Here is a 15,187-nt window from a genome sequence, read left to right as displayed (position 1 = left end):
AGAAATGAAAAAAAACTGAGATCTCTGTTTAAATGAAGAAACATTACTAGAATTTGCCTAAAGTGATAAATGTAAAAATAAAAATAGGATGAAAGAAAATTTTGCAAAGTGTACCCGCATCATTTATACAAAAATTAAGTCAGTCAAATTAAATTATTTGTCACTAAAATTTGCGGGGTTATAAAAAGGTCCTTGTATTAACCATTCATATTTTAAAGAAAATTTGTTTACATTTTAAATGGAACCAAGTCCATTTTTCCCATTTTATTTATAAATTTCTCCGTCTCATTTAAAGGAAATTAAAAGAGAACGTCCCATTTTGTGGCTGTTGTTGTTGTAGCGGCATAAACAGTTGCCATACATATACGACGAATGCTTCTGAAGTGACAGTCCTTGGCCGGATATAAATCCGGGTCGTTCGTAGAACAGACTGTCGTGGGAACGTCATTAACTTACTTTCTGTGATTTGAACATTTGTATGCACATGGAGAGAGCCTCATCAACATCATCGGGAAGACTTTCCATCTTTGTAATAAAAACGTTTATAACGCTATCATTTTACATGTATTGAAGTTTTAAGCACATAAAACTAAACTAAATCAATTTACATATGCACGCGCTTATAATAAATCTCTACTACTATTACCGTACAATATTGAACCTTCTACCATTATTTCATATCGAAATTAAAAAATATTTTAAAATGGCCTATTAAATAGATTGCGACAAAACAATTTGTCAACTGAAGAATAATACTCAAATCACTCGGATTTGATGTGCTCTGCGTTGGTAGTCTCTTCCTTTTGCAACTCTTGCTCTTGCTCTTGCTCTTTCTTAACTCTCTGCAATAGCTGTGCTCTTTTTAACTTGACCATTATTTGAAAGGAGTTGTACATCCAAGCACCCTACAAAATAAAAACAACCCATTAGTTTTTACCGGATTTTCATAGTTATTTTTTCTTACCACTAATAGCATACAATTCAACAAAATAGGTATTGAAAACACTGTTGAAATGAATAGACCTTTACTATCGAAGTACTGTTGTTTTGAGAAGCTTTTCCATCTCGCTGCCGCAAATTCATTGATGCTTTCCGAGCAGTAGGCTGCCGATACTATAAAAAGAAAAAAAAAAAAAATTAGGGGGGCAAACCGACCAACGCTTTGGGAACCAACTTACACAGTATTAGAAAAAGAAACATTTGGAAATTAGTGCTGTTCCTTGTCATCAAAGTTGTCACCGTTGTCAGAACATGCAATAGTATAAGCCCAATTAGCCAAGGATCCTTCCAGTCAATCTGCGCAACAAAACAAAATGCAGGTATTATTTCATGTTTATTTGTATTATTTAGTATGTTCCTACGCTTGCCAAATATGTCCAATAACCAACGATCTCGTTAACTTCAATGAAATTTGGATCCACCATGGCTAAAATTATTAATTTATTTAAGTAAATCAACAACACGACACAAGACGGTTGAATTAAAACATAAATAAGTTTGGCAGCTGTCAAATTAACCATTTCTGGTGTTACCAGAAGCAAGAAAATGGTTTCTAAACCAGAGTTGTTGAACTGCTCACTATCCGCTATCTATGTGTCTTTCCAAGGATGACAGATTTCAATGTTTGCTCGATAGGTATGGTGAAAAAAAATATTGAGGAGACCTTTGGAATTCACGTCACTTGGGATGTGTTTGACAAAATTTAGCTTGTGGTACTGATATACGATAAAAATCAACACAGCCAATGCTTTGTTTACGAATACAGTGAATACAAAGCTGCAAAATGCGAATGCTCCTGCGTGGTTAGCCAATTGGAAAAAGTTTTGTGTTTTAAATTAAATTTGGCTATATTTGCAAATCAATTAAAGTAAAAATTTTAATTAGACAAAACAATTTGTACTTTGCACGTTTGTATTCACCGAATTCGTTAACAAACCAATAGTAGAAGCACTGGCTGTGTTGATTTTTATCAGTACCACCAGCTAAATTTTGTGAAACACATCACAAACGACGTCAGCACATCTGTCACATTCGTTCATAGCTGAATAACGCTCTGCTACGTAGTACACCTTTAAAAATCCTTTCACCAGATGTCTTTCGTAACGCTATTTCTACCATGTGGTGTCTTGCTGACATCTTAGCGATTTTACAAAATTTCTTTATAAATTAGAATTGAAATGGTGCTTCCAATATTATTAATATTAAGGTTATTTAAAATTTAAAACTGTTGAAAAATCGTTAAGGTGCTAAAAAGACACCTCATGAAAGAAATAGGCATATCAAGTACGCATATTCAAATCTGGCATAAGCTAAAAAATTATACTGCAAAATAAATTAAGTAAATTGACAATTTTTTTATAAAAAGTCGAAACATGAATTGGGAGAATGTGGTTATATTAAGAAAATAATTTTAATGAATTTTTGACACCTTTTGTAGAAAAAGTGTTAAGAGTTTGCAAATTATTAAAATCAGATCTACACGTTCTTCTCCTTCATTGTTTTGGCAGTATCTCCCTAATCGCTTGCAGAATGGCATTTGGGGTGGTGTTCTCTTATTAGATATTTCTTTGCACATTTCCTTCGTAGTTATATATTTAGTCAAATCAAAAGCTTTCGGGGAAGAAACTCTTCGCTGTTTCCTGATTGAAATAAATTGAAATTAAAGTTCTTGCTTTTAGTATTAAAAAATATACCAAAATTGAAAATGCAGTTACATATGTATGTACATATATCATGGTGAAATTACTTAGGATTAAATTTCAAAGCTGGCAGTTCCCTGTTCCAATTGCTTTTCATTTGACGTGCATGTATTCGCCTTGATGTTCAACCCATCTTCGCCGCAAAGGGGCAAGAGAAGCGTGAAAATTTTCGCGAATTGCTGGTGTAAATTGATAAAAAAAAAACAATTTGACAAAATTTGGTAGACTTTCAAAAAGTGAAAAAATTATAAATTCATTATAAAACCATTTGTGTAGCAGCAGTATTGGCAAAAAGTTTCATCAGAACGTCTTAGCTGTATATAGTGAGAAAAATAACACTCATCGGAGACATACGCATAGAGCAAACAAAGTGACTTCCTCACTAAACTGCATAATATAATAACGGGAAATCGTGATTAACTAACTAGAGCGCAAACTGTCATTTGCATTTCTTTTTGAAAAACATAGTTTTTGTTGCAGATTCCAAAGTAACTACGAATAACGCTGAGTTTAGCGTTTTAAGGTCGGCGGCCGACCATCATTGGGCACTGTCCTCGAAATTGTAGGCGTGTGCGTGCGTTCAGTGATTCCGTCTGATTTTAGCTGTGACCTTTAGCGTTATCTAGTGTTCCAAGTAACGGAACCGTGCGAACGGCAGACGCCAGCTAACGCTAGGAACTCGTTCCCGGGGAACGGCAGACGCAGACGGCGCGTACCCGTGCCCGTATCCGCAAAGATGGCTGTGAAGCAAAATAACACGGAAGCGAACGCTGCGCCTGCACCCGCAAATGGGAACGCTGTGGGAGGAGGCGGTACGACAGGCGGATCTATGGCGGGCGTATCGGGCGGTGGTGGAGTTGGAGGCACAGGTGGAATAAATGGTGTCGGTGTTAGCGGTGTTGTCGGGGCTGGTGGTGGCACTAAAACCAAGAAATTAAGTTCGAATATGGACATAGGTGGCAGTGGCAGTACTAACGTCGAATCTGTTGAGCCCGGTTGTAGTGGTGTTGGCACTAGTGCCCCTATCAAACCCAAACTAAACATGAAAGGCGCCACCAAAGCAAGTGGTAACATTGGCGGTGCCGCAGGCCTTGGCAATATTGGTGGCCAATCCAGTAAAAACACTACTGATATCGCGCATATACTATATCTAATCGAATTGGTTGAACTGAAGCAACAACACATAGCGTTTGGCCACGACATAGTTAAAATTTATCACCATTTATTAAGCGAACTGGCGCGAGTGCAGATACCACGACAAACGCCAAAAGAACTTAAACGGTTTAAGGAAGACATCGTTAAGGTGGGCGCCTTCTTCGGCAAAGTTAATGAGAAGCGGTTGTATCTTTTCTATCTGCGCGTGGTATGCCAGCTGATAACACAGGACGATGGTGAGGAGCCCTCTTGTGCTATTGCCATAATATTCCAATTGTTTAGTTCCGAGATGGTGTTCGAGGCGGTGCAGTCTATGCTAGACCACAAAATTCCCGATCAGAATATTAGAAAGACTGTAAGGCTACTCAGTGAATGGCTGCGAATGTGCAATTTTTGTCAAAATCTCAATTTGTGGATCATAGCCATACTGACGGGGCTACAGGACCAGCAAAAACACGCACTGTTCCGGGACATTGCGTTGGAGAACATTGAACCTTTGTTCACATCTCTAATATTGCCAGTGTTACGACCAAAAATATATCCCATCGTATATCACATGTTGTCCTCCATTGACCAAACACCAACCGTGTTCCACAAGGTTTGCGCAATAAAGCATTTCATTAATATAAATTCTATAAATAATTATTTATTGCCAGATATTGCCCAAGTTCCCACGTGTTATCACTTGTTTGAAGCAACAGTCGAATAGTCTGGAAGACTATGCCGAAGAAACCAAAAAGATTCTACAAAAGCTGGTAGACTTGACCAAGTCCTTGATGGTGCGCTTCCACGGTTACGATGATTTGTACGAAGCAGTGGTGAGTTGTTGGACTGCCTCTTTGTAGAATTTCGGAATTCAACCTTTACTTTATAGGAGTTCGCTATCAAAGATATACCCTATTCTTATGGCTTACCAAGCTACGGTAATAGTGCTAAAAGTGCCGATGATACCAATGTGGGTGCCGAGGTTATACCACACGACAGCAATGCCAAAGTCGGTCTAGTTAATTTAGGCAACACTTGCTACATGAATAGCGTTCTACAAGCGTTAGCTATGACGAAAGAGTAAGTACTTCCTAATATTTCACCTTTCACAGACTTAATCCTTTTTATTCAGGTTTAGTAGAGAAATATTACTGTCACACAGTAAGTCTCCATTGCTAATAAAAATGCAACAACAGATTGCACTGATGCTGTATTCGACTCGATTCGAACTAACACCGTCACGTGTTTTGAATGCCACGCGACCCCCTGGTTTTTCACCAGGGCTGCAACAGGACAGCTCTGAATATTTGGGCTATTTGCTGGAGACGCTCCATGAACAAGAAACATTGTTTTCTAAAAAACAAGCAACAGAAACTGCATTAGCTGTTAAGGAAGCTACTGAGACACAAGCAGCAATAGCAGATAGTGAACCAGCTGAACCTATTGCTAAAACTGCAAAGCAAGCTGACAAAGATAACGGTTGTGCCAGTAGCGGCGAAGGTGCCACAGCATATTTTAATACAACGCAGATGCAGGAACCCACTACAAATGAAAACCCCACCAACACCACCAGCAATAGCAGCAGCAGTAGCAGCATCACCACCAACACCACCACCACCACTACCACCACCGAGGCTGATAGTAACACAAACGCGCAAAATGGTGCCAGCAGTACATCAAATGTCTGTAAAGACAAAGCAGTGGGTTCTACTACCATTGAAAAAACATTTACTGGAAAATTGGCTACCACGTACGAGTGTTTGACCTGTGGCTGGAAGAGCCGTATTGTCGACGGTTTTCGGGACTTGCAACTTTCATTCCCCGAAGTGAAAAACGATTGCGCCTCCAATTACTCCGTCCAGGATCTCATCGACTATTATTGTTCGCCCGAGAAACTGTATGGAGACAATCAATACTTTTGTGAACGGTGCAAGAAACTTAGCGATGCCGAACGTTATATCAATGTTATCAGCGCACCAAAGAATCTAATATTGACATTGAAACACTTCAAATATGATCAAAAATATCATACACGTGCCAAATTGATGCACAAAGTGTTTCATGATGAAAAGGTGCGTATAACACATCGGCTGAAAAGTCCCGGGTCTAACAAAGAAAACACGTTTTGTTTTGGTGTGCAAAATTAGCTTTATTCATCAACGTAATTTCCATCAAGAACAACGCAATTATTCCAGCGCCGGCACTAAAATTTCAATACCACTTTTGTAGAACGATTTAACGTTTGCCTAAAAAAAAAAAAAAAATACCAGTCTAACGGTTAGACGCGATAGAAGTGAAACCTTCCGTAAAACAAACTGAGAGAGAATGAGACGAAAGCAGCAGCGGGATAATTATATGTTCATTATAATATTGCTATAAAGTTCATATTTTATTTTCTTCATTTTATTATTATTCATCCTCAATGTTTTCAATTTCAACAAATGATACGAGTGGCTTATGATAGCTAAAATATGATACAAATGCTTTGGTTTCGATGTTGTCAACATATCTTTGAAATACCGCGTCAATGGTTGTTTTTGATCGTGTTGTCGATTCAGTGCGATTGTTACACATTTTTAAATTGAATGTTGTATTGAGAAAGTCAATTGAAGGAACCGCTGTGCCCAATGCAAAATTTACGTTAAAATCGGCACTTAAGATCATTGGAACTTTATCGTAATCTTTTCTAAGTATCCGCGATACTTCTGGTGTATACTTTATTAAATTTTCGTGAATGAATTCCGTGATGCTATTTATTGATTTTTTTTCTGTCGATATTCACGATACTTTTCTGCATTATTTTTCGGCATAATTGCGGTAAATATTTAAAAATGAAAATATTTACGAATATAAAAATACACACGCGGTTGCTATTATGAGCGTCCCCAGCAAAACGTGCGTGACCGAAACTCTAACACAATTACATTTTTTTGAATGTTACAAACACATATGCACGCAGGTTTTGCTGGGGCGTGACCGAAACTCTAGCACAATTACACATATGCACTCGTATTTGTTTGAAAATCGACTTTTTTTTTGGTTCTCCGTCACCTTTGGAAAATGTGTAAACAGTAAGCAAACTTTATTCAAATATTTTCCCTCATTTTTGCATCAGTAAAATTAAACAAACGCCGTAGCCGAATGGGTTGGTGCGTGACTACTATTCAGAATTCACAGAGAGAACGTCAGTTCGAATCTCGGTGAAAACACCAAAATTAAGGAAAACTATTTTTCTAATAGCGCTCACCCCTCAGCAGGCAATGGCAAAACACCGAATGTACTTCTGCCATGAAAAAAAGCTCCTCATAAACATATCATAAAATAAAATAAAATAACTGTATAAAAAAATTTTTTTTCTTGTGATTCGAACCAAGGATTTTGGATCGGAAGCTCACATTGCTAGTCGCTTGGCTACCGCGCCATGCTGTCAGCGCTGGCCTAAAAGTTATTTAGTTCGTCGCTACGTTTACATCAACATATAATATAACGCTTCGTAACTAAATAACTTTTAGGCCAGCGCTGACAGCATGGCGCGGTAGCCGAGCGACTAGCAATGTGAGCTTCCGATCCAAAATCCTTGGTTCGAATCACAAGAAAAAATAAAAGTTATTTAGTTCATCGCTACGTTTATATCAACATATAATATAACGCTTCGTAGCCAAGAGGGTCGCTTTTTTCGTTTCACTTTTTCCCAAATCACTCCCAACGATTCTAAAGAAGTTTTCACTTCAAAAGAGGTTGTCTGTAAAGTCGGTTTACTGGCGATAGTTTAACGTGACAACGTCATAAGAAAATATTGATGGAATGGTTGCAATTTTCAAAACAAAATTTTAATTTTATTTGTTTGATAGATATTTTGTATGGATATAGAGAAGGAGGTAAATGGAATCGCAATGGAATTGATCAAGTTACATTTACACAAACGTGAAAAATGACGAAACATTTATCAAATTCATGAAAGATATGTTCAATTTCGATTGTGCATCAGACGTTAATAAGTCAACAACACTAAGAGGCACCATCATCGATTTGCCTTTTTCAAGACACATTACACTCGAAACACCCCCTTTCATTTCCTACTTTTCCTATCATCGTCCTATTTTCAACAGAGAAATGGTTCATTACCATGCACACAGGAAGAAGGCATATGCAAATACAAATATGTGAATTTATATACAAATGAGCATATATTCAAGCCGACTCCGAACGGCAGATAGTTTTATGAGGAGCTTTTTCATGACAGAAATACAATCGGAGGTTTGTCATTGCCTGCCAAGGGGCGACCGCTATTAGAAAAATGTTTTTCTTAAATTTGGTGTTTCACTGAGATTCGAACCTACGTTCTCTTTGTGAATTCCGAATGGTAGTCACACACCAAGCCATTCGGCTACGGCGGCCGAACTCACGAACTAACGAATAGAATATCATGAAATTTTTACAGCTGTTAGGATAAACTGAAAAAAGAGGTGAACGCAATAAAACTAGTGCCATCTATGTGCTAGGCCCGGGACTTTTCGCCCATGTATTGCTTGTTAGTTATTATATGAAAGTAGTTATTTTATTTAGCAGAGCGAAATCAAATCGTTTTAGCTCTTCAATGCCTAAACCAAATTGGTAATGGTGCACAGCTCACTCACCTACTCATAGTTTTTCTTATAGCGACTTACATTGGCATTTTTTTATTTTTCAGGTGTCTGTAAAAGTTTGCGCAGCTGACACCTTAGAAGAGATAGCTTCCGTGCATTACGATCTGTATGCTGGTGTCGTTCATTCGGGCTTCAGCATGGATTCGGGACACTATTACACTTACGCCGCTGATGTCACCAATAAATGGTTTAAATTCAATGACAACGTCGTCACACCTTCCAAATCCGAAGAGCTGCACAATCTTACACCGCCTAATACGCCGTACATACTATTCTACCAAATGGGTGCACGCTCCAATGAAGCGGCGTCCTTCGAAGGTTCCACCACAAAAGTGGTCAAAGTAGATGTGCCAAGTCCATTAACGATGGAGGAGCTCTCACTGGAGTTGCGTAACTATATTGATCATGATAATTATGTTTTTGCCGAGGAAGTGAAGGAGCGCATTTTCAAGAGCGGCGGTCGAGCAGCATTGCAGAATGCAATGGCAGCAAAGCGTGGTGGCGGTGGACGAGGAGGGGGCGGTGGACGTGGTGGTGATTACGACGATGATAACGATTCAGACCAACCGCCACCAACCAGTGGCTGTGGCGGCAATGCGCTCGACATTAACGTTAATCGCTTTGTATACTAAGCAACACCACGAGTCAACGATACTCGAGAATAGACGATAAACGAAACTTTGATTTATTTTGCATTGTAGCTTGTGGCGAAATATGTCGTACATTGTATGAAATTGAAGAATATATAGAACTATGGTACGAATGATGTGCACGAGAAAGCATAAATGGAAATTGTGTGAGTTAGTTATGAGACTTTTTTATGATGAATGCCTGCGATCGGCAAATCGTTGTGGAGCAAATCGTTAAATTTACCTATAATCCCCAACAATATTACTACCTAGAATCAACCGCCTATTAACATATTTATATATGAATGTAATTATTACTGTAATCCTTATATAATTAATGTTGTAATTTTGTAGTACGTACGTTCGCCAGCAAAACGACACAGCAGCGAGCGAAAGTTTCATGAAACGTGAAAAAATGGGCAACTTTACATTAAAAAAAGCAAAAAAAAAATTATAAATAATAATTAGGCACAATGTTAGAATTTCCGCAAATGCGCAGCATTTAAACGGAAGTGCTAAAACGAAAACGAAAAAAATCGATAAAATTCGATTATAAAAATTTGTACTTGTTATCTATAGAGAGAAGAAAGAAGCCAACTATGTATAACTCCTACTATTACTAATATAATGCAAATAGCAGCAACTACAACAACATCAACCACAGAACCTACATATATGAATAGCAGTTGTGCAACAATAACTATGCATATGTGCGTATTTGAGTAGAGACGCAGTTAGAGAGCGAGAGAGAGAGAGAGAGAGAGAGCGAACCAGCAATGGGGATCAGATGAAAGTGAAAGTGAAGCGTTGCAATTAATTTTAAAGAGTACTGCAGCTGAAGATGATAGCTTAATTTTTCGACTGGGTTGATGTGTGTGTTTGATTGGATTTGAATATGGATATTTGTATGCATGTGCGAGTCGAGTGTGTGTTGTGCGAAAATGCTGTGTATGCATATTCGTTGTGTTATCCTTGTGATTCAGTATATACATATATATACATACATATATTGTATAAATATTTTCCTTTGTTGTATTTTGAATATCATTTGGCGAGCAGAAACTAAATAAGAGCACATATACCGTAGGTATATAGTAGTTACTCCCCGCCCACTTGTTTTCCCCAGCTGCTGTACGCTTATTTGTATATTTATATGCATGTTTGCTAAAAAAAATTTATTATGTAAACTTTTCGATTGCCCTCTCAAGCAATTAGTGTGTAATTCAATGACAAATAATTAAAACCGATGCTAGACGACTTGTCTAAATTCAAATGCATATAACCTGAAATGTTTAGTGAGCATAAAATCCGAGCTACCCATAGCTAAGCTTTGCCATCGGCCATTTAATTTTCAACTTTTATTTAATTTTTGTTTTTTTATATCCCTTATTAAGGAAATTAGAGTTTTATGCGCAAAAAATAAAATAAAATAAAAAAAACAAATAGCGTGATAAGTATAACATATACCTACAAACATATAAAATCCGAGATGAAATTTTTAAATAGGGCACTAGCATATACATACATACATACCTTAATATATAAAATGTGTATTGCAATGAAATTGGAATACATACTAAACCACATAAATATACATACATACATATATACTTATGAATAATAAATAAAACAATATTTAACACGTCATCATGTGCTCGTAATATTAAATATTATTTATCTCAATAGGGGGCTGTCATGTGGAAGGCTATTACATGTAATGCATAAATATTTACTTGTTAATACATACAAATACAATTTTTCTATTTAAGTTTCATTTCAAATTTTACATGAAAATTTTCTTTCGGTTAAGTTGAATAAAGAAAAATATGACCTAACATCGGCAAAATCACGTTTTGTTTATCTACCTTATATTCGATCCAAAATATTCCTTCCAACAGCACTGTTAATATGTTAGAGAAAAACTATATGTTAAGTTAAATATTATTAAATACTTGTCAAGCAAACGCTCGCTAATTAGCTAAACTGTACTGATTAACGTGGTAAAAGCCCTCATCCTATCAACCATTAATTACGGTCTAGCTGTTTATGGATTACACGCTAAACAAACACTAAAGGGGCTTGCTGCCCCCTACCATGCCGCAGTGCGCAGTTCCATACGCACTTTTCCGACATCGCCTCTAAAGGCCATTCTTGCCGAATCGGGCCTTCCGTCTCTATACGACAGCATGGTGGACAAAATATTCAGGCTCTATCCAAAGCTTACTCTAAGCCTCAACCTTCTTATTGGCAAAGACTTTCAATCTGCAACCTCACGCGTATCTACACCTAAAATACTGCGCCTTATTTGCTAAACATGCGGAACTGCCCTCTTAACCACACACTCTGCGGTACACTAATCACCCACCGTGGGCCTAGCTTATTTACGGAAAGATAATACTCCAAACGCCGTTTACAGGGCCAAGTTCTCCGAGTCCATCGCAGACTATAAATTTAACGGGTGGCAATTGGTTTTTACTGACGAGTCAAAAGGTTCCCACACTTCTTACGCAGTGGTAAAGGAAAATCAGGAAGTTATCTCGTACGGCCTTCTATTTTCGTTCTGCTCGATTTTCACCGCTGAAGCAACCGCTATATTACAAGCCGTTCAATACTGCGCCAAAAGTAATGGTAAACATATAATTTGCTCCGACAGTTTACCTGCTTCCAAGCCATCCAAAACCAAAAAATCAAGCAAAATCATCGACTGTATTGAAAACATACTAATTACCCATCGTAGTAGCATCAAATTTATGTGGATACCTGGGCACTCCGGCATCCAGGGTAACACACTGGCAGATACGATTGCCAAGGACATTTCCATTACACCAACAGTCATATCAGATGGCATCCTACCCAGCGACATAGACCGAATTATTCATGAACAGAGGCAAACTAAGTTACTTCGTGAATGGTCGTATTATAAACAGCATTATTCGAATATTAATCCGAAACGTACAAAACCTGCCTATCCATCATCGGTACCCACCAACCACATTACCCCATACACACGACTCCGTATTGGGCACACCATAATTACTAGCGTACAGCTACTGCAGGGTAATACATCCAACACCTGACCCTTCTGCCAAGGCACGGTCAGTGTGCATCATCTACTGGTATCCTGCCCGGAACTTGCTTCTCAAAGGCATCACCACTTCAGCAACACAGATCCTCTTCTATTTTTAAAAGATGAAGATAACATTAAAAAAAATGTACAAATTTCTGAAGGACACCGACCTACTCCGTCTTATCTGATCTAACACACATCACCAGCCAGCCGAAAGCCTCTGCTGCTAGCGCTGCATTTGCTTGAGTTTACTTATAATTTTATTATCATGTAAGCTTTTAAAAATAAATAAAATATCAACACATAAACAGTGTCATAGCAAAGGAGGAGGTAACTGTGTGTACCTTATTAACACACAGGCCGTAAAAAAAACCACCAGAAATATCTTCGCGGACTGTCAGGCGGCCGTCAAATCAATGGAGACAGTTATGCTAAGATCAAAGGTTGCTCAGGAATGCCTGGCAGCTCTGAATGAGATTAGCTCCATCTTCAAGGCCAGTCTTATATGGGTTCCAGGACATAGAAAAATATTGAAGGAAATTGCAAGGCCGATGAGCTAGCCAGAAAGAGTACTAATCTTCCACTGCTTGAAAACAGAGTCAATATTAGAATTCCTATGGCAATTTGCAAATTAAAGATAAGAAAATAATATTCTCCAGGAAACTAATGGGTCATGGAGAGAAGAAAATACGTGTGCTACAACCCGCCGTGTGTTTCGCCGCAAATAGATAAGAAAAGGTAAGAGGAGAATTGCTTAACCACTCAAGAGCGAGCTTCTTGAAGACAGTCGGCTAGGGATATTTTCGCATGAATACTGCAGAAGTTGTAGAGACGCGGAGGAAGAAGAAACAATAGAACACTTCCTCTGTTATTGTGGAGCCTTAGCTAGGAGTCGAATGAGGTTGTTAGGAAAATGCCATTTTGACTCTTTTATAAAACTATCCGGTGTTGGGATATAAACTATTCAACGCTTCATAAGAGAGTCTAACTGGTTTCATGAAAAATAAACAATAAGGTTTCCGTTGTTGTAGCAGTATACTTATCCCTGTCAGTGTTATGTAGATCACCGGCGTCTTCGTTTAGCTCATCTAATGGTAAGCCCAGGAAACTTGCTGTTTCGACAGGTTGGGTTCAGAGGGAAAGGCTGTAAAATGGCTGTGAATTATTATTGGTTTAAATGTTACATTATTAGCGGTTGTTTCTCGGCAGGCAATGGCAAACTTCCGAGTGTATTCTGTCATGAAAAACCTCTTCATAAAAAACCATTTGCCGTTCGAGGTCGACTTAAAACTGCAAGTCTTTTCATTTGTGAAACAACATCAATACGCACGCCGCAAATAGGAGGAGGAGCTCGGAGCCCTCAAAAGTGTACGCGCCAATTATTTTTTTTTTTTAAGGGATAGTTTTTCCGTGCTGGGCCGCAAGATTTACATACATTCGAAGTTACTACACACCCACTTGTAGGCGGAAGTTATCGAATTCAGATAACTCTCACAAGTTTTCTGCTCTTGTGATACTTTTAAGCTTACAGGGTTAGATTGAAAAGTAATGGGTCTTATTTTTTTAAGCAGTTTTATTAAACCTTTTGGCTTATACAATTAATATTCTTCAAAATAGGTCCATTGAGCGTCAATACACCGCTGGTAACGGTCCTTCCACTGCAGGAAACATTTTTTAAACTCATTTGCCGGAATCGCATTCAATTCGGCTGTCACAATTTTTTGGATCGCCTCGATGGAGTCGAAACGCCTCCCCTTCAGCTTTCTTTTAAGGCGCGGGAACAAGAAGAAGTCCGGAGGGGACAGATCTGGGCTGTAGGAGGGTGGGGATGCACCGGAACCCCCATCTTGGCCAATGCAGAGGTGCAGAGGAAGGCGGTGTGCGTCGGCGCATTGTCGTGATGAAGGGTCAAATTGTTGACGAGGTCGGGTCGAACCCGGGCGACGCGGTTATTCAGCCCTGTTAACTTTTTTAGCTCCCACAGTTCACTGCATCTCAAGCTTAAAAAATTTTAATTTTTATAAAATCACTTTCGAGTTAGCACTAAATAAATATAAGCAACTTATACATGTATGTGTGTGTGCCAAACAGAGATATATGTATAAACACATACACTAGAAGACAGCTGACTATCATATAAGCACTCATATCATCATCACTCATTACAAAAGTACTCATTAAACTACACATTTTTTTAAGCTAGGGCAAAAAACTGATCGTTTCCCCTTGTCGGTGTGATATGCTATCTCTCTTTTACAAATAACAATTTCTTATAAGTGGGAAATATATCTACTGTGCCCTAAAAGGCATTTTATTTTTATAATGTAATTACTGCTGACGACTAAACTGATCATTGCCGTCATTACAAAGTTCTCAATCAGCGCTAGTAGCCAAACTAATCATATTTGTTAAAGTAAGACGTTTTATTTGGATATTTTTAGATACACTATATTATAATAATAATATTTTTTCCCATTCACTAGCAGACTTTTATATATCATTTCGGTGTTTCACCCACGGATATTCGAACCTACGCGCTTCCAAATGGCAATCACGCATCTACTCATTCGGCTATGGCGATCATACAAAAAAGCAACGCAACTTCACACTAGTACCTTTTTCAGAGCAGCCAGATTATAAGCATACAAATGAGTTGCCTTGTCGTTTAGAATACAGTATGTATATTTTTCTCTTATATGAAATCGCTATTGGCAAAAGAGAGATAGAATATCAAACCGACAAGGGGAAAAAAATATCCACTCTAAAAAACGTTGCCATTCTGGTAATGCGTATGTATTAGAGACTAACAAAATACTTCTAAATGTGTTGGTATTTTTGCCGAAAGTGCTCAGCATTGTCTTCCCTACAAAACAGCTGACTATCATATAAGCACTCATATAATATTATCATCTTCACTGTCCTCATTAAACTACACATTTTCGCTCTATCCATGGAAAAGTACTGATAGTTTCCTCTTGTCGGTGTGATATTCTATCGCTCTCTTAC

General features: G+C 38.1%; 2 protein-coding genes across 2 annotated transcripts; one reads left to right on the top strand and one right to left on the bottom strand.

The window, feature by feature from the left end:
* Positions 1 to 541: 541 nt before the first annotated feature.
* LOC129244941 (transmembrane protein 18) lies at positions 542 to 1,504 on the bottom strand. The gene is made up of 4 exons (XM_054882864.1): positions 1,362 to 1,504; positions 1,179 to 1,296; positions 965 to 1,113; positions 542 to 905 (listed from the first exon to the last, which is right to left on the bottom strand). Exons 1-4 carry the CDS (start codon positions 1,422 to 1,424, stop codon positions 762 to 764), a joined length of 474 nt encoding a protein of 157 aa, XP_054738839.1. The 5' UTR covers positions 1,425 to 1,504; the 3' UTR covers positions 542 to 761.
* A 1,240-nt stretch (positions 1,505 to 2,744) lies between these two features.
* LOC129243898 (ubiquitin carboxyl-terminal hydrolase 35) lies at positions 2,745 to 10,949 on the top strand. Its single transcript, XM_054881326.1, has 5 exons — positions 2,745 to 4,452; positions 4,511 to 4,672; positions 4,729 to 4,919; positions 4,972 to 5,911; positions 8,530 to 10,949. Exons 1-5 carry the CDS (start codon positions 3,436 to 3,438, stop codon positions 9,115 to 9,117), a joined length of 2,898 nt encoding a protein of 965 aa, XP_054737301.1. The 5' UTR covers positions 2,745 to 3,435; the 3' UTR covers positions 9,118 to 10,949.
* Positions 10,950 to 15,187: the final 4,238 nt, after the last annotated feature.

This window comes from Anastrepha obliqua, chromosome 4 (assembly GCF_027943255.1).
Source record: "Anastrepha obliqua isolate idAnaObli1 chromosome 4, idAnaObli1_1.0, whole genome shotgun sequence".
Classification (NCBI taxonomy): domain Eukaryota; kingdom Metazoa; phylum Arthropoda; class Insecta; order Diptera; family Tephritidae; genus Anastrepha; species Anastrepha obliqua.
The sequence above is the reverse complement of the archived record's forward strand: the minus strand, read 5'-3'. Positions and strand labels throughout refer to the sequence as shown.

Excerpts from the sequence above, each read along its gene's own strand:
- LOC129243898 (XM_054881326.1), top strand. The coding sequence starts at position 3,436 with ATGGCTGTGAAGCAAAATAACACGGAAGCGAACGCTGCGCCTGCACCC. Across the intron at positions 4,673-4,728 it reads ATGATTTGTACGAAGCAGTG|GAGTTCGCTATCAAAGATAT; the intron begins GTGAGTTGTTGG and ends TTTACTTTATAG. Across the intron at positions 4,920-4,971 it reads GCGTTAGCTATGACGAAAGA|GTTTAGTAGAGAAATATTAC; the intron begins GTAAGTACTTCC and ends CTTTTTATTCAG.
- LOC129244941 (XM_054882864.1), bottom strand. The coding sequence starts at position 1,424 with ATGGTGGATCCAAATTTCATTGAAGTTAACGAGATCGTTGGTTATTGG. Across the intron at positions 1,297-1,361 it reads ATTGGACATATTTGGCAAGC|ATTGACTGGAAGGATCCTTG; the intron begins GTAGGAACATAC and ends TTTGTTGCGCAG. Across the intron at positions 906-964 it reads TGAATTGTATGCTATTAGTG|GGTGCTTGGATGTACAACTC; the intron begins GTAAGAAAAAAT and ends TTTATTTTGTAG.